A 23,807-nucleotide genomic window follows, 5' to 3' on the forward strand; every position below is an offset into this window, starting at 1 on the left:
GAGGGACGTCGCCACCACCTGAGCCCCTGCTCCACGCTTTCCTACCTGCGCCCCTGACTTCCCGCCGCCTGCTGGGGGGCACTACCAGCAGCAGCTGCGGTAGTGCCACACCGAGGGGGAGCTCCAGCCATGGCGGCCACCGGAGAGCACCAAAGATGAGCCCGTGGCAGAGTGACAGGGCAGCCCCCGAGGCAGCAGCCAGGGAGGACGAGGAGGAGTCGCAGACCGGTACCAACTGATTAACGAACCAGGACCGGTCCCCGGACCGGGGGTTGGGGACCACTGCTATAAGCAACAAAGACCAGCAACTAATCTGGGCTCCTTGATTTATGTACCGACATGACAACATGGAACTGGTCACACTTTAATGTTTACACATAAAATGCTTTGTATGTTCAGGTTAAAAACGTAATTTACTAGGTGACTCCATATTTTACTCATTTTATATCTTACCTAATGTTGGCAGACTTTGCTTTCAAGTCATTCCACCGCTGGTTCATGTCATCAATACGGTGCTGTAGCAGTGCAGCCTCTTCAGAGTTTCCCAAAGCTTTTACCATCTTCTGCCTATTTCCATCAATGCTCTTGAAAATATCATTGTGAGCATCGATTTCAGCCTGGATGTCCTAGAAAAGCAAAGTCAGACATTATGCCAGGTTGCGTTGGTCCTGTACCAAAACTGAAGCCAATTTTAGAGCTCAAAATATTTTTCTTTAAAAACTTGTCAAATTTGGCTTTTGGCCAGATATATACTATATATACTATATCTGCAGAAACATCTCTCCCAATGTTCTCTGCTGTGGCGGTTTTGTTCATCGGAGTAAGGCATTTTGAATGTGCCACCATGCAGACAAGAAAGGTTAGCAACTGCTTATCCTCTTTGGGACATTCGGGAACCACTGTTGTAGATTAATTTATTATTTATTTAAAATTGGATTTGTGTACCGCCCCTCTCAGACTCGCCCTATTGGGGTGGTGAACAGCAGTTTCAAAATTCAACATAGATTACAAAATTGTAATGTTTGTTTCAGGTTTCTAAATGAGTTTTAATGTATTTGTGACTTAACTGTCTTAAGTCTTCACAAGAAAGATAAACATATACGAAAAAGATAAATATTTGTTGTTAAGTAACTTTGTAATTCAAAATTATGTAACACAAGAATTTATATATTTCTGAAACTGCAGAATGCAAGCAATGATATTATATATGGAAATAAATATAGATATGTATACAGAAAAGCATATGTTATATTTCCACTACCCACCCTCCAGAATAATATATATATATATATATATATATATATATATATATATATATATATATATATATATATATATATATATATATATATATATATATATATATATATATAAAAATAAAGGCACTGTTATTATACTTATATATTTAAACGATGTAATATTATTTGCTATATAATAAATATGATCAAGTAGCAGAGAAGAAAGACTAGATCATGTTCCCAAGATTTCAAAACTTGCTGGGCCTGTGGACACTTTTAGAATTCTGAGAACAGGGAATGTGAATGACCATATGAAAGCATGGGGCCAATCAGAAAAAAGCTGCAATAGTATTCTGTGGCCAATCACAAAAGATTGGGGAGTCAACCATTCTTCTATTATGGTGCCTGGGTCCTAGAAAATCTTTTTTCTAAGGGAAAATGCAAATGGACAGCAGGAAACTTGCCAGTGGGCTCAGAATGCCAAGCGGTGCCATGCTGGGAATTGCTTGGCTAAATGCTGCCCTCAGAGTCAGCATCACCCAGAGCTAGAAAAAACCACAATGGGGTCATCTAGTCTAGCCTCCAATCTTCTTGAAAAAGCACACACTCCTGAAAGTTGCTCATCCAATCTCCTCCCAAAACTTACAACAAAGGACACTCCTCCACCTCTGAGGCGGCATATTCCATCAAACAGCCCACACCATTAGAAAATGCTGTCCATTATCTTTAACCGCTCCTGCGGAGCGGATTAAATAAAAGGCTAAGGGCTCCTGGGGAAGAGTTAGGGTGGGACCAGTCCAGGATAAAAACCCGGAGGGGACCAATCAGGAGCCGCAAAGCGGCTTCTGATTGGGCCCCTCCGTGTGCCACTCAGGGGCCAAGTGGCGGCGGGCCTGCTCCTTTCCCACCGCCGAAGCATCACCCTTGCCTATGGAGAGGCCGTCCGCGAAAGGAGTGCGGCCGCCACAGAGCCTCCCCACAGACCTTCTCCCCATGGAGACCTTCCTGCTCCGGCTGCTACCACCAAGGATTGGCAGGCCACCGCATCGCCGGACGCCGCCCCGCACTGCCACGACGCAGCCCCGACACTCTCGGTAAGTCTACCCCCCCAAAACCCCCAGGCCTCCCTATCACCCTGATCAGTTACATTCACCACCATCCAAACACCTCCCAACACCATCCGTTCGCGTCGCGGCCCCGCCGCCCCACCGTCCGTTCGCGCCACACGAACGCTCCCTCGGCCAACCGCCCCCTCACTCCCACTTACCGGGCCACTAGACTCCCCCTTTGCCTCATGTCCCACCCACGCTGCGACACGGACGCGGACAGGCTGCGCGACCCGCCCGGCCACCGACTCCACCTCACACTGAACCACGCATGCGCGGAGACCCGCGCATGCGTGGTTCCTTTCCCCATGGCCTCCCCGTGCTCCGCCCCGTGTGCACAGCAGGCATGTGCTGACTGTGGCGCATGCCTGGTGCCATCCCCGTCGTGACTCTCTACCCACCCCCGAATTCCGCGGCCCCAGTCGGCCGAGGATGCGGTACCAACCGGCCGAGGATGTGAGTGGCCCGAGCCGCTCGACGGCGCAAGGCTTGCCCCGGGACTCCTCGCAGGTAGGCGCTGCCACACCATCGCTGCCTCGCCACCACCCATCGGCCGCCCTCTGCTACGCCGCCGCACCGCCGCCCGCACCCCCATGCTGCCCTAGCTCGCGCCCGCTGTATTCACAGCACAGCAGGCTTAATTTCTAGTTTCTAATAAACACCATCTTGCCTTTGCTAGCCCTCAAGCCACATTATTTATCAAGTTGTAAGATTTCACATTTTAATATTTATCTCTCCTAGTTTATGTACACTATATGTATATGTACATACTTGTGTATGATGTACAAAGCAGAAGTATATACATTCCATAACTTTGCACCCCTCCCTGCTAGATGGTGTAAAATTTATATTGCAGCTTGTCACTACCTGAGCCTGGGCACTTTTTAGTGGAGGGAGGGGAATGTACTTTGAGAAGACAGGCATTTAAGAAGTCAGTTGCTCCAGTTCCATCAAATCAAGAAAAGCTTTAATTTCTTCATATGGAAAGCAAGCAACTGTATCCCACTGGGAGAAAAATGCTAGAGAGATTTCCAGGGATGCTTCCCAACATCTAGGCAAGAATATTTAGGCAAAGAAATAAAAAACTAGAGAAAAGCCATGGGGACATGCTGTGTCTCTTTGTATGATTAATCAGTGACAAGTATTACAGAAATTTTGTGGTACTGCAAACACAATCTTCCTTTTGTGGGAGCAAATTCAACAAACTCAGAATCCCTTGAAGAACTGATTCTTTTAAAATTTATTTTGTATGTTCCCTAGTATCCCAAGCGAGCTTTTACACAGGAGCCCAAGAGGATAACATTGCATTTACAAATGGCTGTTATAGACATGGCAGGCTTTTGAGAATTGTTTTTTACTCCTACTGTTCATTTACAATGTTGTATAATGTATAATTACCTCATTAGAGGAAAGAAAACAGATGCACATATGAAAATGTGATATCTCTGGGAAATACAGCATGCTTCACCAAAGGCCAATACTGAAATAAAACTTGGAAAACAGAGTTGCACTTAGCTGTAACTCTTATTCATTGACATCTTCTGTACAGAAACACATTGGACCTGAACCTGTTCAAGTTATTCACAGACATTTTGTTTCTTGCTTTAAAACTCCAAAGCGGGCGTTTCCTGCCCACTTAAGAGCCAGAGCATCTAAAGGTTTTTGTACATAATGCATAATGTACTCTTATGGTAGGTAAGCCCCTTCCTGTGGATCCCATTAAGCTACCACAAGTCCTCACTCTCATGCTACTATCATTATAATAGTTTGATTTAAAATTAAAAGGTTCTACAAGACTGGCTAACTCTAGGGGTAAGGATCACTGGGGAAGAAGATGGGGTACTGGTGGAAAAATAATGGAGAAGCCTTTTAAAAATCACTCGGCCATCTTGTATGCAAAAACTGTCTTCCCCATATCTCCTCCTGAAACTCAGAAATAGCTGCCAGATACATTTTTGCTGATGACACTGCAAGGCCCAATAGGAATTCCAAGCCAATCATAGCAAACAGTTAAATGTGCTTCCATACTAAGCTACAGAGTAAGCCTCAAAATGAGGCCCTTTACTGTCATAAGTATATCTGGTTGAGGGTTTACAGCTTTGCAGCAGGTTCTCCCTAACCCTCTGAGAGAAGAATCCTCCATGCCATTAGATGTACTCTTGCATCAGTGTGGTAAAGGAGGGAACTGTGCCTTAAACGTTCTGCAGCTGGTAGAGAAGGTATACTGTCTCATTTTGACAGGAAGAGCAGTTCCAAGAACCAGATTTGTTGAGACCCGAAGGGAACCAGCAGAATAACCTGGATGTTATCTATATCCATTGTCCTTATACTTTGCTTATGGCAAACAGGTGCACCTGAAGGCATTCTCAAATATTTAAAATTGCACTGATGAAACTGTGGAACACTTGTAATTAGGTGGATACACGCTATTCAGTCTGCCTCCAAATTTATAAACCCTGCTATACGAATGGCTCTGGGGATAGCTCCAATGCTTATAGCCACTTCCCAAGCTACAAGCATTTCCAACCAGAGTTTCTGGGAACCTGTGCCCCCCTGTTTGTTGAAGTAAAACATTGTCTCAGCGTTGTCTGGCAGGATCAGCATCCTCTTGCTTCTGAGAACAGTGTAAGAGAGTATCTTACTGTATGAAGCTCCAAAAATGTTAATATGAAGTGTTGCATGTGCACATACAGAGTGTGACTTGCAGTACCCAGAATCCAAACTGGAAACCTGAGATCTGTCCACCTGCCTATTCTTCTTCATATTAGTCAGGAATTTATTTATATTATATTGATGATATGCCACCCTCCTCTGCGGCTCAGGGTGGTTTACATAGAATGGGGAACAATACAGATAACTCAATAGTTATAAACAATAACAACACAGTGATAAAAAAGAATAATATGATAGAACAGTAGAACAATGGTAAGAACATTAATTCAACTACAGCATACTGATGGCCCAATGGGTTGGACAAATTAGCGGTGGTTTTCATGGGAGGGAGGCTTGGAGGCCAATGGAAGGTGATTGGTTCAGGTCGACCTCAACCAAATGCCTGGCAGTGGAATTCCCTTTTGCAAGCACCGCAGAATTGTTCAAGTTCCATTAGGGCCCTGATCGCCTCTGGGGGCTAGTTCCACCAGGTGGGGCCAGGATTGAGAAAGCTCTGGCTCTGGTTGAAATCAAGCAAGCTTCCTTGGGGCCAGGGATCACCAGGAAGTTGGAGGTAGTGAAGTGTAAGGCTCGTTGAAGGGGTGTAGACAGAAAGATGATCCCTCAGGTACACTGGGCCCAGACCATGGTATGGCCTTAAAGGTGATTACCAGAACCTTAAGTCTGATCCAGAATTTGACTGGAAGCCAGTGCAGCTGTTGGAGGATGGACTGAGGACCCTGGCCACTGCATTCTGAACCAGCTGTAGTTTCTGGATCAAGGTTAAGGGCATGCCTGTGTAGAGCAGAAGTCCAGTGTAGAGGTGACCATCGCATGGATCATTGTGGCTAAGTGTTCCAGGGCCAAATACGGCACTAGTAGTTTGGCTTGGCAATGGTGATAAAATACCAGCCATGCTACCGTTGAGAAGGAGGCATCAAGAATCACACCTAGGTTCCTGGCAGAGTGAGCCACTGATAGCTGCACTCTATTTAACTTGGGTAGGCACGCTTCCTCACTTGAATCCTGGACCCTTTCTGTCCAGCCACAGGACCTTGGGCTTTGAAGGGTTGAGCTTCATATGACTCTGCTTTAGCCACCACTGCTTCCAGGCAGCTGGCTAAAGATTCTGGGGGAGAATCAGGGCGGCTGTCCATAGGGAGGAAGAGCTGGGTGACATCAGCGTATTGGTGACAACCCTGCCCAAACCTCCGTACTAGTCGAGCAAGAGGGCACATGAAGATATTAAATAGAATTGGAGCAAGAATTGCTCCCTGAGGGGGCTCCACATGCAAGCCGATGGCTGCTTGATGAACTTTCTCCTGTTGCTACCCTCTGTCTGTGATCCTGGAGAAAGGAGATCAGCCACTGAAGGGCAGTCACTCTGATCCCGGCATTGGCGAGGCAGTGAGCTAGAAGCTCTTGGTCAACTGTGTCGAATGCTGCTAAGAGATCTAATAACAAGAGCAGGGCCAACCTGCCCCAGTCCAACTGGTGATGGAGGTCATCCATCAGGGTGACTAGCACTATTTCTACCCCATGGCCAGGCCAGAAACCTGACTGGGATGGGTCTAGAACCAAAGCTTCTTCCAAGAATTCTGACAGTTGATATGTGACAGCCCTTTCAATCATCTTCCCCAGAAACTTAAATGCGAGACAGGATGATAGTTGATAGGTTGCTGTGGGTCCAGAGATGGTTTTTTGAGCAGCAGGCAAACCACTACCTCTTTTAGCCCTTCCGGGATTTCTCCTGTTGAAAGGGAGACGTTGATTATCTCCCGGAGGGGGGCCACTACACTTATAACCATCCAGATCATTACTGTGGTGTTGATGCTTCAATTGTGCTGGCAGTGGTACAGAGAGCACAGCCCAAGTTGATGGCAGCGGCAGCCAGCCTTTGATGTTGTCTCTAGGGAGCCCCAACAGGGTTTAGTGGCTGCTCGTAGGTTTACCTTTCTCTTTAGTTCTTTTCTTGGTTTCAGTCTTTCTTGGTTAGCATTCTTTCTATTTCTTTTCTTCACTTCATTCTTCTGTAGATTTAGCTTCCAATCTATTAAGTTCCTTCTGGAGTTTATTTTTCCATAGCTTAATTTGGTTTGGGTGTCTAATTTATATTTTTGGCCCGATTTTGGTGTTTTGTGATGGCTTTTCCTGGGCTGGGCCAATCTAATTTGGGGAGAAGTCTGATTCCTTAATTGCTCCAGCCACCATCTTTAGCCTTTAGTAAATTACAAGAACCATGTAGACCTTTCAAAGGGTGAATATTTGAAGGCCTCATTCAGCTCTCAAATGTTCATGATTTCAGTATTCCTGCAACTTCTATCTCTTTCAATGCTGGACACGATATGTGTTAACTGGGCAAATCACGGGAACCTGCACTCAGTTGTATAACAAAATAGAAATGATGAATTAAAAGCAGTTGTTAACATCCTCTAGAAAGTTCCTAAGAAGAAGAGTCTTAATTGGACCCAACAGACCATCTGATGCCAGAGGGCAAGAAGCTATAATAAGAATATAGGCCATGGAGAGTTCCACTAACACCATACTAGTATGATTTGAATGCTCCATCAGGATGAACTTTTTAATGCTACTGTTTGCATGAGCACTTTTATGCCAATTTGACATGTCAACGGGTGGTTAGGAAGACCTAGTGACAGCAGTGAGCAATTTGGGGTGGGGCAAGAAATTTCCATTTCTACTCTCTTCCATGCTGCTTGCTGCAATGGGAGCAGGTTTTCACATCCCCTGGTGGAAACAGCCTAAATGGCACTGAATTGTAATAACTAGCATAACCAGGAGAATTTTAAAATTCTGAACATGCAACCTTGACATTAATTGCAAGCTAGAGAATGGGAGGGACAGGTTTTTTTTAAAACTATAGCTGGCCAAAGAGAGTAAAATAAGTTGTTTCTTTCACACATCAATAAAGGCTACAACTTGCTCCATTATAAAGTAAAGTAACTCTGCCAGGAACCTGGACGTGATTCTGGATGCTTCCTTCACAATGGAAGCCCAGGCTGCAAACGTAGCGCAGGTGGCAATTTACCATCTCCGCCAAGTCAAGCTACTAGTACCCTACCTGGCCCCGGAAGACCTAGCCACATTGATCCATGTAACGGTCACCTCTAGACTAGATTTCTGTAACTCGCTCTACGCAGGCCTGCCCTTAGCCTTGACCTGGAAGCTAGAGCTGGTCCTAAACGCAGCGGCCAGGATCCTCACAGCAACACCATGGAGGTCCCACATCCGGCCCATTCTCCACCAACTACAGTGGTTGCCAGTTGAATTCCAGATCAGGCTAAAGGTTCTGGTAACTGCCTTTAAGGCCATACGCAATCAGGGTCCAGTGTACATGAGGAACCGCCCCCCTGCCTATGCCCTCAAAGAGCTCTATGCTCCAACAACAACAACTGGCTAATTATCCCCAGCCCTAAAGAAGCCCACCTGGCCTCAACTAGGGCCAGAGCATTCTTTGTCCTGGCCTCCACCTGGTGGAATGAGCTCCCAGAGGAGATCAGGGCCCTGACAGAGTTAAAACAGTTCATCAGGGCCTGCAAAAGGGAGCTCTTCCGCCAGGCATTTGGTTGAGAACAGGCATAACCAACATCTGCAGGGTCCGTGCTCCCTCCCTCCCAGAAATCCATCAATGCGTTCTGCTCCTAGGCTTGTTTGAACTGTTACCATTGTTACAATTATGAGTTAATAGTATTAATGTTATGGTTATCTACATGTTATGTATTGTTTCTTGTATTGTTCTCTATGTTTTATGTAAACCACCCTGAACCTGTGGGGAGGGTGGTATATAAATGAATAAATAATAAAATAAAGTAACCCCCCCAAAAAAAAACCCTATTAGAACTGCCCCTATTATAATTTTCCAGGGTTTCCTATGAGTAGGAACAGGGCCTGAGGACTAGTGGTAACTGTATGCTACAGGTTTTAGGTGCAATCTCTGGTCTCTCCAGTTGAATGATCCCAGATTAGTGGTACCTCAAAGCATCATTCACTACTTGGGGCCCTGGTAACTTGATGCTAGTTAGAGAAAATACTAGACAATATGCTGGTCAGATTTGATGTCTAACAGTCTAATATTCAGGCATGTTCTTCATTTTTACTGTCTTTCCACATCATTGAAATCATTTAGGTAGGAAGCTAATATCTCAACACGTAAAGTGCCCAAAGAATCATTGATGTTCTCTTACTCCTTTCATAGTCCACCTAGCTCATAAACTTTTGTGCAAGGATTTACTGATCTTTTAGTTTTGTACCTTGCTTCAAGATTGACTTATTAAATAAGTAAATGAATTGCTACCTCTTTTACAGAGCTCAAAGTGTCAACAATGTAATTTGTTTCACACATTATCCTCATTTTCATGAACCTATTATGCACACACAAAACTGTTTATACCATCAAATTCCAATTTAAATGCAATATGTGACTGAGAGAAGTAAATAAGGAGCTCAATGCCCAGAAGAATCTGGACCTGTTTAATAAAAATGTAAATGGCTTTAACAAGGCTATTTGCAAAAAGGAAGGCAAGGGGGGTCAAATGAAACATTCTTGGCTGGGAATTTTCCTCAATGGGAACAACATTTATTTAATGTATTTGTTTGTTTGTTTGTTCCATTTCGAGGCTGCTGCTCCCAGCTTGCCAGCTCTTATAACATATCACAGTAATAAAACAATGTTTACAATAAAAACAACTCAGTATGTAGCAGATATGTAAGTTGGAAGCACTACCTTCTGTGAGAATCTCTTCCAGGTCAAGACTTGCAAAAGCTTATAGAACTCTTGACCTTTTTATTTACAAGTAAAAAAAATGCAAAACTTTTTCTCATGGTTATGTCTTGAACAATCACAATTAAACAGATCAATTTCTTCCAGACAGAAGAAATTAGGGGGCATCTCCATTTGGTCACAGGGTTCACTGTCAATGATAAAGCACCCTGGACTCTGTAGGGTAGGCCAAACAGTTCACAGCACTTTGAATCCAGTCCTTATAAATCAGCTCCAATTTCAGCTGTGTGTCAAATACAGCCTATTACAGCTTTCAGGGTTACAAGTGGAAGGCTATATTAATGCCCTGCTTTTTCTCCTACAATTTGGGATGGAAGGACCTACCATAGGTTAGTGAGGGGAAATTATAGAAATGTGCATGAAACCATCAATAAGAATACCTTGCCATTTTCAAAAAGAACCCTGGTTTTAAAATAATTTCCCCATCACTTATAATATGGATGCCTAAGATAGAACACTAATTTAAGTTTGTGGTAATATGAATTTGTCTCTCTGTCTTCCACAATTCCTTCTTGTTCAGAGGAATCATTACATGTTGATGGCTATCGGAAAGGTGTGCCAAGAAAACCTTGAAATGCTTTAAGAATTTCACAAAGATATCACTGCCGAGGATCACAGGATTATGAAGATATATCAAGGCTCTATAAGGCCTGCCAACTCCAGGTTGGGAAATTCCTGAAACTATGTGGGAAAGAGGGGTGGAAATTGACCTCAGCAGGGTGTCGGGGTTCCTCCAAAGCAGTCATTTCCTCCAGGAAAACTGATCCTGAAGCCTGGAGGCTGGCAACTGTATTGTCTATTGGTATGCTGTTTTTAATCATACCGATATACATCACTTTAAGGTGTGTGTGTGTGTGTGTGTGTACACATATACAGGAATTGGGGCATGATCCTAAATGCTTCCCTTACAATGGAAGCCCAGGTCACAAAGGTAGTGTGGCTGGCATTTTATCACCTCTGTCAAAAAGCTACTAGCGCCATACTTGGCCCCAGAACACCTAGCCACAGTGATCCATGCAACGGTCACCTCTAGACTGGATTTCTGCAACTATGCAGGCATATTCTTATCCTTGATCCGGAATGGTGCAGAATGCCTCAGCCAGGATTCTCACTAAAACATCATGGAGATCCCACATCTGGTAAGTACTCCCAACAACTCAGCTGGCTCCCAGTTGAATTCCAGATTAAGCTTAAGGTTTTGGTAATCACCTTTAAGGCCATACGTGGTCTGGGCCCAGTGCATTTGACAGACCGCCTCCCTGCCTATATCCCCCAAAAGAGCCTTACTCTCTGCCACCTGCAACTGGCTGCGGATCCCTAGCCCCAAAGAAGCATGCCGGACCTCACCAAGGACCAGGGCCTTCTAAATCCTGACCCCCACCTGGTGGAGATCAGAGCCCCGCCTTAACTTCCACAATTCCGCCGGGCCTACAAAAGGGAGCTCCTCCACCAGGAATTTGCTTGAGGCTGGCCAACTCAAAACATCTGCTGTCCCCCCCCCCAGACCCTAATTCCATGAATGAAAAATCTGACGTTCCCAGGGATATGTCAGTGTTGTTGTTCTGATGAAATACTGTTCGGGTTGACATGTTATGTTACGTTAAGACTAGGGGCAAAGCCCGTTATATCCAATAATACAACGGGCGCTAGAGCTTGGCAGTGGGAAGAGGAAGGGGAGGAGTTGTCCAGTCTGTAAGGGCATGGGGTTGAATGTGTGTGTTGTGTGGGAGGTTGTGGTGGCATGGTGGCAAATGAGGGCATGGTGTGGAGATATGGGTGTCAAGAACCTGTGGTTTGGAATGTTCATTGAGTATGGGAGAGGACTGACCTTTGGGAATTTTGGTATAGTGGTTACAGATGAGCTTTCCAGAGCCATGTCCTCAGATATGTGAAGGGAAAATCAGACTGGAGACTCTTCTTAGGGGAAGATTACATGGCAACCAATTCCTCCCAGTTCTGCGTCATTTCCCTTCTTGTGTGAGGCCACATTCACCGAAATGCCCCTCTGCCCTAATACACATGGGGTAGTCACAGTACACTGGTGTCCACCCTGTTCCTTCTGTCTCCCATGTTTTCACTGTGTCTCCAGACATTTACTTGTTCTGTATTTACAGTTTCAAGCTGTAAATTTTTATTTAGATCTTCCTGCACTTTCCAGACTCACAGGACTGATGCTGGTCTGCCTGTCTGCGCCCCAGAATACAAGCAGTTGCTGGCAAGGGCTGGCCATAACCCCTAGGCCAGGAGGGACACTCTTGCACCACTCCCTACCAACTGCAGGCAAAAATGGCTCATTTGAAGGCTGGACTCTGGGGCATTGTACACTTTTGAAGTCCCACCTCCAAACCTCCAGGAATATATCCAACCCAGGGGTAGCCAAGATACAGGTGTGGCCTGGAGAGCTCCTGGAATTCAGCTCACCTGCAGAGTATAAAGGTCAGCTCCCCAGGCAGAAAGGGCAACTTTGGACAGGGTTGTGGTAGAGAAGAAACATTTAAGGCTTCCCACACAGGTTGTTGTTGAATTGAAAGACTTGAGGCCTACTGCACAGGGTTGTTATGCAGATGAAACAGGAGACAAAAGAGCTAGTTTCCTCTGCAGAATAACACGGTGCAGTGGCCTCAAATCTGCAGAGAGTTGCAAAGAAGAAAGACACATGGCTTGGCTTTGTCTAACCTCCAGGCAGAGCAGTATTTTAAGTGAGAAGGGGCTTTTCTGTGGCCTCCCTGTCAGGCAACTGTTTGGCAGAAGGGGAAAGTCCCCCCCCTCAAAAGGAAGGCCTTCAGGCTCCCCTGCGTTGCTCTTGGAAAGGCCTCCTCCACTCAGTCAGGGCCTGTCAGCGGCTCCTTGGCAGCAGGCCTGAAGGGAGGGGGGACAGAGGGAGCGCACTCTCCAGCCTCCTGCCAGCTCTGTCAGGGTTCTGAGGCAGTTTACAGTTGGACATGACAGTTAGGACAGCCTTGGGGCGAAAAGGGCTGGCGCAGCGAAGCAAACCGCTTATGCACGGGACGGGACGGAACGCAACGGCAGCAAAACCCAGAGTATCCGATTATGCATGTGGCTACTCCGGAGTAGCTTCTGGTTGCCCCCTTGTCCTGGGAAGCTCCACTTTCTTCCGCATCTCGCTAACGCGGCTTTTTCGGCGGCATACGTTGACTCTGCGCCTGGTTGCCGCCTGCAATGTGCATAATTGGTGATTTTAGCCGCCGCCATTCCACCCCAAATGTGGACCTTCCACTCCATGCATAATGGGCCTATGAGAATAAGAATATTTACCTCAGCAAAAAAAAAATTGTGAAGCTACATTTACAGCGATCTTACAGGAGTAGCCAAGCTGGGGCTCTCCAGATGTCCTCAGACTACAATTCCCATAATCCTCTGCCAGCACATGGAAGGGGAACTTTTCTGGCATGTACATTTTCTGCCCTATAAGGCCCACCATTTTACAATGGAAGACTTTTGATTGTTACACTGTCAGCGATAGGGTTATGGGTGTCCTGCATGGTGCAGGGGGTTGGACTAAATGACCCAGGAGGTCTCTTACAATTCTGTGATTCTATGAATACTTTTATTTATGTTGTGAGCTCATAAGAGTGACAATAAAAGATACAAATAAACTGAATATTGTACCTGATATGAAATTGATGGCTCAGTAAAACTGACATGGTCCATGGGGAGGGGGGGGGTGCAGCCTCTTCTAAATACTTCCTGGCTGGAAAACTGAGTTTGCAACCATAATATGAGTTGAATACTTTAGAATTAAATGTTTACATTCTTTTTTTGAGGGACATGCCAACAAATCCTATTGTTTGTTTGCATATTTAATCTTTAGACAATTTACAGATGTGTGAAGGCTTTTTAAAATGTTCTAATAAGGATTTGTTTTTTGATTTTGGTAAGACACTGGTTGTTGTGGTAGTTCACATCTTTGTCAATAGAATCAGCAACAAATCATCATATGACATCATAAATTTGCTAATACAATGTTAGGGAAACATAGCACTAAGAATGATGAAAGCAAAAGAACATCCCTCTTGAATGTAATGTGACTCCAACTTACAGAGCCACAATTCAAGTTTCTGAAAACACCATCTGGCTTTTGCATAATAGCTGCAGTGCTGCCCTTGTGGTTCTTTCCTTAGGAGAACACTACAAAATTAGGAGGCCATTCAGTATCCCACATATATCCAAAATAATTGGGTCCCTGGCAATCAACTAGTGCCACAACAGTCATCATGAGAGCTAGTCTATCAAAAAGGAAGATAATCCACTGAAAAGCTCACATTCAAATGCAACAAGTAAAAACCAAGAGGATGCTATCAACATCACTAGGACCAATATATTTTTTCAAAACACAGAAAGCTAACAGTAGGTAAACAGCACAGGTATACAGACATATTAGATTCATAGAATCATAGAATTGGAAGGGTCCTCCAAGGACATCTAATCCAACCCCCTGCACAATGCAGGAACTCACAACAACCTGCCTACCCACAGTGACCCCAATTTCATGCCCAAATGATCCCACCCCACCAAAGATCGCAAAAATCCAGCCTGGACTGAAGGAAATTCAGCTACCATCCCACAGTGGTGATCAGCAATTCCCTGGGTATGCAAGGAAGCGTCACAAGTGACAAACACTGTCGTATCCCTTGCATAATAATTTAAAACTTGCATAAGAATGTATTACTTGTATAGTAATTTCTAACTTTCCCATTGGTTAAAAATGTTACATTAATTCCTGGAATGCTAAACATTTTAAGCACTTGAATACAAAAATGTAACTGGCCCTGGGAGAAAGATTGCAGGGACACCGATCAGAAGTCGGTGAACACCAAATCTCCCTATTCTATGAAAGAAACAGACAAAGGGGCTAACCTAGCTACATCAGTAATTTTCTAAAGACTAGGCTATTTAAAGATTCAGCTTGCCAAGTCTCTGTTGTAGTTTAAAAATTAATAACTTCAATTGGAATACAAAGTCCAGCTACTGGAAATAATTGCTGGGTCTCAAGGAAGGTCAATATGGTTATTAATTAAGATTACTTATATTATGCAAAAGAAATCTAAAGAGATGGCTGTAACATATTGCATTACCTGGTGCTTCTACATTATTTTCTTTTTTAAAACTTAGAGTAATGGATTTGAGATAGAACCATTATATAGTGCGACTTCCAAGATACCGTAATTGCATAAATATCTTGTACGCTTTTTGATATCTGTCACAGCAAAATCATTTTATAACTTGGCAGAACTCTCTAAGCATATAGGCATACTCTGTACATTTCACCATCATAAAACAAGCAATACCTACTTTTGAAAAAAGAACATCTACAGGAATGCTGTCTTTGCAATATTCAAATACAGTGTTTAATATATATGTGTTTTTAAAGAGATTTGTAGCATTTTCAAATAAAATGTCAAAAAACAGATATGCACAACTTAGCATACAACTCTAACACATTGTATGTGACTACATAATACTAGTGTAAAATATTGAAAGATTCAATACAACCTCTCTTCTTTTTTCTTTTTCTTTTCTTTTTTGCCCTTTTGCTGTACAAGTTTAATTTCTGCTACACATTTCTCATAAAGAAAAAAATAAAAATTAAGAGAGTAAGCTAAAATACAAAGTCTGCTGCTTCAATGTAAAGCATAGATAGCCAACACATTTCTGCCATTTGGCTCAAAACATATTTTTATGAATGCAAAAATAATAAATGTAAAAAAATCCCATAGTACCCATATTTTCTGAAAATGCTCATGATTGGTAATAATGGGATTTGAGAGCTATACAGGAGAAAAGGTGGGGGGGGGGAGACAAAATTTGACAAAGGTACTGTACTAGTTTTAAAAAGTGTGCTCATTTAACCACAACAGCTTTCAGAAAATTCAGCAAAAGGTTATGAAAAAAAGATTCCTTTTTACAACTGGGCACTGCTGAATATTTGTTACTTAAGAAAGCAAAAAGAGGAGTATGATGAAGCAAATGCTACCACACTATACTTACAAGCAAAACAAAACACTGAACTGAACAATACAATCTTCATCTATGAGATGGTGGGACATCCCCCAGGTAATGGTGCTTTAAAAAAAAAGAAAGAAAAGAAAAAAAATACTTAAAGCTCGCCTTCTTCATACCTTTTCAAATGTTGTCAGCACTTCCCGTAAGCTGAAGTTCAGGCCAATCATTCTTCACTGTCTCATTGGCACCTACATCTTCCTAATAAAGGTTTTCAAATCAAAAGCCATAAAAAGCGTACATACACACACATATATTTCCAGCTATACCTCTTGAATGTTCTTTGGAAAATCCCAATCATTCATCTCTCTTGCTTTGCATTTCTTCAGAGGTAGATTAGGCCGCAACATTTTGTTGCCCCACTATGCCCAGCTGTTGTCAGGCAGGGTCCTTCAAAGTGAGCAAACTCAATCTTACTTGTTCTGTTATCAAGATTCCATAAAGCTGGCATGTTTTTCTCCTTTAATGGTCCCGCTGGACCGCCCAGGATTCCCTTTTGCTTACCTCCCTAATGACCTGCAGACCCCAAATATTTTTTTCTCCTGGGCCTCAAGCTCAACGTTTGGTCTCAATTACCCTCTGCAAATGAGGCTACATCCTCATGGTACGTAGAAGAAAGGAGGGGAAACTGCCACTGTTTCTTCATTTACAAGCAACTTCCACTTTTAAGAGTCCAGCAATCAACAGCCCACTTTTGACAAAAGTTAAAGCAGAATGAATTGTTCATCGGTCTGAAGGAAAAAGTGGTAAAAAATGCCATCATCAGAGGCTGTGTAAGAAGTTACCTCTCCTTGTTCTTTCATAGGCTCACTCTTTCCCAGTCACCAGCAGACTACTGTTGCTATGGGAATAACCAAGCCAGTTTCAGCCCATTTCAATCTGCCTGACTAGCCTAGGGGATGCTGTATGGCTTTCCACAGGAACAAAAAAAAAAAAGTTGATTGTTTTGTTTCTGCAAAGTCCCAGCAAAAGCTTACAATATAGGCTCTCTAATCTTTGCAGGGGGCAGCTTGTCCTTAAGATCCCCCTGGAGCTCTGACAACAATGTGGCACTCCATCCCTGGGATTTGTTTATTATTTTAATCAGAGCCCTCCCTTCTACCACCCCCAACTTTCCTCTGAAGTTAAGCACACTCCCACTTCCTGGAGGCCGCCCTCCGTTTCTGCAAAAACTTCAGTACCTATAATGCAATGGAAAATCCTGGACCACCAACACCTGCTATTTTACAACTTCTCTCCTCTTCATCCAAAACAAACCCAAATGTTCAGTCTGACTGAATATGCCTGCTAAAACAAACAACCAAAATGAAAACTGCACAAAAGCCCACTACCTAAACTGTTTTAACCAACAGTGGCTGTAACAAAGCTGGCTGTTACTTTGCTCCCATTACCTCAGACTCAACACATGCAGATAGTTTTCATATGAGCACTTTTGCTCTAATTTCAGCAGGAAACCTGACACCTGGATTTTGGCTACTAGGAAACAACTTCCGTTTAAAAAGATTTTTCCACTTGAACAGGAGAGCAGCGTGCATATTTTGATTATTTTAAATGTTTTCTTTAACCCAAGCATACAGCAGTCCCTATAAACAGCCATTTCTGAACACTGAACAGCCAAAAATCTCTCCCAGAATTATCGCTGTTACTCATATTGTTCAGTTGAGGCTAACCAACAGGATTATTTCCTTCCGCCTTAAACATTACCACTGTCAAAGATCTCTCAATTGATCCCTGTCTGAAGGATACTACTTAGAAAACAAAACGAGAAGGAGTGTCCGCTATAAGATATTTCATTCTCACTAGAACAGACTAGCATGGGTACCTGAAAAAGTGGTAGAAATCAAAAAAGGCATGGATTCTGCCAAAAAGTCCTGCTAGCTGGCCTCTCCTTTTGTTTGTTTATATAGTTTTGTACACAGACACAAAATCCACAAGGTACCTAAAACAAATGGGATGCCTCCTCCCATTCTGACTTCATAGACACAATGCAATCCATGCCAGAGGGGTTTCATATGGAAACTTTCAGGTGTTCTTGCATGCTTAATGATCTTATCAGGCCTAGACATCTCTGGGGAGGTCCAAGCAAGTTTCAGGATCTATTTCAGGCATCCACCCATTTCACTTGGATGCTGAATATTTTTTTTTTTAATTTCCCTCCATTTATTTTTACCAGATTTCACTGGCATCTCTGCCAGAGGTTTTGGGGAAACAAAACACAGGGAGTATGGCTTCATGAAACTTTTAGCAGCCTGTTATATTATGATGCTCATGACACATTAAACAAGGTAGGCTTAATATGGGGAAAACAGGTTTAAGGGCCATTACACGCTATCACATCTGCATACCCAATTTATTACATGTATTGATTATATTCTAATTTTATTTCCTCCAAAGAGCACAATATACATTTTATTCTTCATTCTGTGCAGTAGGACAGACTAAGAAACAGTAATCTATTCAACTTCATACAGGAGGACCCATAGTCAAGCAATGATGTTTTAATCCAAATCTCCCAGATTGTAGTTGAACACATTCGGCTGTTCATCACAAATACTGGGGAAGAAACAACTGGGAACCCCAGAATGCCCTTCCTATAACCTTCCAGAAGCGTTTGCCTAACAATGAAAATTTTAGTGCCTGTGGGATCTGATCCAGCAGAGCTGTTCTAATGTTCATAAATGCAAACTTCATGTTCAGAGGCTGTATACTGCACGAGATTAGGGGCAGAGAAATTACTATATGTTTATGAATTTCACTGAGCAACTGTATACTCATTGTCAGAATACAGAATGATAACTGTATGAACAATTTAATTTATCTAGCACAGCAAACACATCAGCTCCTGCTGATAGCAAAAGTCAAATGTAGGAACATGGTAGGCAGACATTAAAATTTAATGGTATAGCGTCTCTTGACAAAGGCTGTGAAGCATACGCCTTTGGCATGACTAATCTTTCTTGTGCCTTCTGTGCATGGGGGAAAACAATGAAACACAGAAATTAAGATGGCTCAGGTGACTTTAATACCTATGCAGCATAATCAAGGACTCATTTGCACTAATGTTCATCACAATCCTCCTTTTCTTCTAAGAAAAACACAACACAGACTAGCTGAACAGTGGAGCAGATGACCTAGAACCTGCAACCATTCATAGTGGAGGGGGACAACACATTGGATCTTGAGAGGAAATGTGAGATATTCCATCTTTGATAACTAGGTGATCACCTCATCTTCCAAGAACAAATACAATACAGTGAGTACCACAATGAGTACCACAGTAGTCTCTGCTACCTGTTTTTTAAATACTTAACAAACAAAATATTTGGCTACTCTGGTGATGTTCTTTTTAGATACACTTTGCAAATTAACAGCTATTTCTTGTTTTGATTTGCCCCTGTAGTCTTGAGGTCAAGTTCATATTACCATTGTTACACATTGTTATCAAAAGAGTGATACGATGATTTGTTGCTACATCCTGGGTTCCGTTGTATTTTCCTATTATCCACATTAAGAACTGATGAGTAATGTTAAGGAATAGCCCCTGTGACACACACAAGAAGACCTTTTGCTTTACAAGCAGTTTGATTCCCCCTAACATACACAATCACATTAAAAGCAGATCATTAAGAATGTTGTCTGAAATCTTGAACAGCTGTAGCAGTTGGCCAGAGTTTTATAAACGTAATCTTTCAATATTATGATTGGTTCCATCCATGTGGCAGCCATTCTGCAGCTACCCTTTTTAAAGTGCCCAACAAAGTTTGGAGGCCCTGCCCTAGATTACTGGACAGGGCCTAGATCACTTTTGCAGAGGACATCATCTTTTTAGATGCACTATTTTGTATGCCTTAGTAGATGCTTGTATTCATATATAATTAATTTCCTCTATAAACAAGAAAACTAGACTTGCAAACCTCAATTCAGTCCTAAATATATGGGCTTGTCCTATGCTCACAGAAGCTTTCCATTCTCATCTTTCAAACGAAATAGGAACACGCAGGCGTTTCTAATCCTGCCAATACAGCATTTTCTGTCTGACAAGAATTCACTTTCCTGTACAATTACTAGATACATATTTCAGTTTTCCTACATACATAGAACAGTGACAAAGGTTTCTAGAAAAGAAAAAAAAAACACCCAAAGGAACTTCAGAGAAAGGCAGATATTGCAAAAGATTAAACAGCTCTAGGAAGATGACACCATGTCAATTTATGGACTTGTGCAAATACCTCTCAGCTAATCCTCTACGGATAACACTGGCCTAAAAATTATACCATACATGCTCTATTGTGGACATTGCTTATACTGTATGGGAATTTTAAAGTAAAGATGCCTGTTGCAACCCCATTTTCAAACTTGCTCTTTCAGTGAAAAGAGTACCGTATATACTCGCATATAAGCCGAGTTTTTCAGCCCTTTTTTAAAGCTGAAAAAGTCTCCCTCAGCTTATATGCGGGTTAAAAAAAAGCTGCCAGACTAGACATGAGGGTGGAGGTGGGAGACAAGTATGCTTAACTGAAGAAGCAGAGGCAGGAAGAGACGCAGGAAGCCTGGGAGGGACACTGGGAGAGGAGGGAAGAGCAGTCTCTGCCTCCCCCTCACTGCCTTAACAAGGCTAGCAAGAGGCTTGCATGTGCTGCTGCTGCAGGAAGCTCTGAAGCCTCTGTCTCAGAGGGAGAGCAGAATGAGGAAATGCCCTTAGAGGAAGGAATGGAATGTGGAGGTAACAGAACACCTGGCTAAGAAGGGAACAGGATAAGAAGAAGGATTGGATATAAAAATGCAAGAGGGGTCAGAGGGAAAGAGGGAGGAGGAGGGGAAAGAGGGAGGAGGGGGATGGGAAGGGGGGGAAAGGATCCTGCCCAAAAGAGAAGGGAAGGGAAGGGGAGGGGAGGGGAGGGGAGGGGAGGGGAGGGGAGGGGAGGGGGGGGGAGGGGAGGGGAGGGGAGGGGAGGGGAGGGGGAAAAGCCACTATCCAAACACCAGCCTCGGCTTATATGCGAGTCAATAAGGTTTTCCAGCATTTTGTGGTGAAATTGTCTCAGCTTATATGCAGGTCGGCTTATATGCAAGTATATATGGTATATTAGCAGCTCCACCATCACAAATTGTCACAATGAATCTGTTCGACCCATTATGCACAGTGGCAGCTACTCTGTGCTGCTGCCATGCCGTTGCGGCGGAACAGGATGCCCCGCCATTCCCAGGATGCCCCGCACGGGGGCAGGGTGTACGAGGCTGCCCCAGCATAGCATGCGCACACGTGCTTTGTGCCGGGGCCAGGAAGCCTGGGACACTGCCAGGCAGCGTAAGTGGCAGCAGCTAGGGGGAGAGGTGGAGAGAGACCAGGGAAGAGTAGGGGGGCCAGGCCCTCACCACACGCTATGGCGGGGGCAGGGGACGCCCCTGCCAGCTCCATGGAGCCCACAGGGGCACGCGGTGTCCCTACAGGGACACAGTAGGTTGGGGCCGGGCAGGCCAAAAGGCCCGCGCTGTCAATTATGCACAATGCTGGCCTGCCCCAGCCCCTGCAGGCACCCGCAGTATCCCTGAAGCTGCGGAAGTTCTCGCATTTGCATAACACGGGCCTTCCATGGCCCTGGGCCAGGACATGCCCACGCTGGAAAATCGGGGATTTTCCCTGCTGTCCTGCTGCTGCCAGCACGGGCATTCCGGCCCCTGCATAATGGGTCTTAGAGACCATTCAACTGGTATTGCAGGCAGATACATTGATGCTCACTATGAATACAGAAATATTTACCATATTTTGCTTGTAGCAGAAAATAAAAACAAATCAAGAGAACTTGTATAAGAGGATCTGCAATATTTTGATTACTGTACAGTCAGATAGGTTCCATGCAGGATATTAGATATAGAAAGGGCGAGACGGTTACTAGATCTGAATATGCTGCCCACAAGTTGGTTTTATGAGATTTTTATGGATTTAAATATATGTATGTTACTGACCTTGAGTCTTAGGAGGAAGGTGGGCTATAATTTTTATTATTATTATTAATACTTACTAGTCTACACTATACACAATAATACACTATCATCCACTACTTGCTAATAGGCAAGACAACAGATGCATACATAGACAGCATGGCAAATCAGTGCTTGAAATCACACAAAAAGTAATTTTATCACACTCACAGCTACAGAGCAGCCACACACACAAAAAAAAATAATAAAAACTTTAGAGAGTTAAGGGTAAGTGAGCACAAGTCAACCTAGCAGGATCAATAAAACTGAAATTACTTGGGAAAAAAATAAACACATTCCATTACCTCCAAAAGGAAAAATGCCTGATTGACTCTGACATGACCCTACAGCTCTAAAGTTGAATTAAAGTATAGAAACCATCTTATTGAGTTTGGAAAATATTCTTCACAGGAGTCTTGCCATCCAATTTTGTTTTGAGGCCATAAGAAAGTAATATGTTAGGCCACAGGGATTGCCTGTGAAATGCAGCCTTGGTATCTCTGAGACAGGGATAAACAGGCTAATGAAATACTAATATGTAGCCTGACGTCTTAAGGCATCTCCCTTGAAAACTAATTCTCTCTTTTTTAAAATTCAAAGTTAAAGTCTAATGTTTATAATGCAAACAGCCTGAAGACATTTACAATGGTATAACTTTCGAATGATAATAACAACAAAAGAACTAAACAGTCATTCTTAAGGAGCAGAAAAAAATCAATTGTTCAGCTAAGGAAGTCAGAGAAGTCACAAAATACTCTTGTTCAAAACATTTAGTTAATTATAGTGTCCTGTACTTTCACACATGTTGTCTCATAATTATATTAGACCATTAAATGTGAAATACTGGAGCTTCAGGATTGGGTGTCAGAAAAGACCAACAAGATTCTTCTCAGAAAAACTGACAATCTAAAAAGCATGATCTATGCAGTGATGACTGGAAGTCATTTAGACATTTCAGCTAGTGCCAAATGGAGATGTATGAACATAAAGCAGGAAATGCAAGAATATAACTAAATAGGAAATTTAACTGGGGGAAATATGTGAGCATAAGAATTGCCAAAACTCAATCTTATAAGAAGAAACCACAATGACATTTCAATTGCTTAATACCATAGTGTTCATTCAGGAATGTCTCTTCCTGAAGTCATGTTAAAAAGAGGGGAAAAATACCTCCAGCAGACTTCCCCACTTTTTTTCTTCTTCATTGTATTCTACAGCTTATTTGAAATTGGACCATAAATGTAAGTTTTCATTTCAGTATTTTATTAATGTCTGGTAGCAAATCTGATGGAAAGATACTTTTGCTCCTTTTTCTCTTTAAAAGCTAATCATAACCCCTAAGTTTAACCCCTCTCTCAGAGATATAAACGCTGCCAGAGACAATTAGTAACAGGAAGTAGTCACAGTGAAAAATATTGAAATGTACCAAGTTTTGTTCCGTACTCAAGACAAAGAACTAAACACATGGTAAACCTAGCAATAGGTATCCATTGTAAGTCATCATTTAAAGAAGATTTTCAGGCTAATTAATCATCTCATTGGCAAAAAGTAGAAGGCTCTACAATTTTTTATGTTCTGTAGCCTGCCAGGCAGAACCTTGTCAATAGCCTTGAACATAACCAGAAAAGGGGGGAGAATTACCAAGTAATTCTGAAGCTTGAGTCTAATTTTACTATGCCTTCTTTACTCAGGACATGAATAACGGCTGTTTTATTAACACCTAAAATCCTATTAAAGATCCTTTCATGTCACACTGAGGGGCCTTTCCAGATGATCAGCTTTTAGTACAATAAATGAGCAGCTGTTACCCATTTGTTGAACAAAATCCAGACATTTTCCCTCAAGGATAAATTTTTGTTGCAGGGATATTGCATTTCCCCAGTACTCAACACCCTATATTTTGCTCTTGAAAGGGATGAGATCTTCCCTGCAAGAAGCACACTTGTTGTACAGGATGAAGGTTGACACTACTCTTATAAGCACTGTAAATGGAAAAGAGCAAAAAAAAAA

At 43.0% G+C, this 23,807-nt stretch overlaps 1 protein-coding gene across 8 annotated transcripts in view; it reads right to left on the reverse strand.

Annotated features, from left to right (window-relative positions):
- The window catches only part of UTRN (utrophin), a 503,173-nt gene that overhangs the window by 176,174 nt on the left and 303,192 nt on the right, over positions 1-23,807 (reverse strand). For 6 of the 8 annotated variants that reach the window (XM_077350828.1, XM_077350839.1, XM_077350815.1 and 3 more), the window contains one exon: positions 454-626. In XM_077350828.1, the coding sequence (XP_077206943.1) occupies positions 454-626 (173 nt within the window). Of the gene's footprint in view, positions 1-453; positions 627-15,934; positions 16,001-16,084; positions 16,181-23,807 lie in introns of those variants that run through there. The other 2 variants (XM_077350864.1, XM_077350870.1) reach the window with 2 other exon arrangements.

The sequence above is a fragment of the Paroedura picta genome, chromosome 1 (genome assembly GCF_049243985.1).
Source record: "Paroedura picta isolate Pp20150507F chromosome 1, Ppicta_v3.0, whole genome shotgun sequence".
Lineage (NCBI taxonomy): Eukaryota > Metazoa > Chordata > Lepidosauria > Squamata > Gekkonidae > Paroedura > Paroedura picta.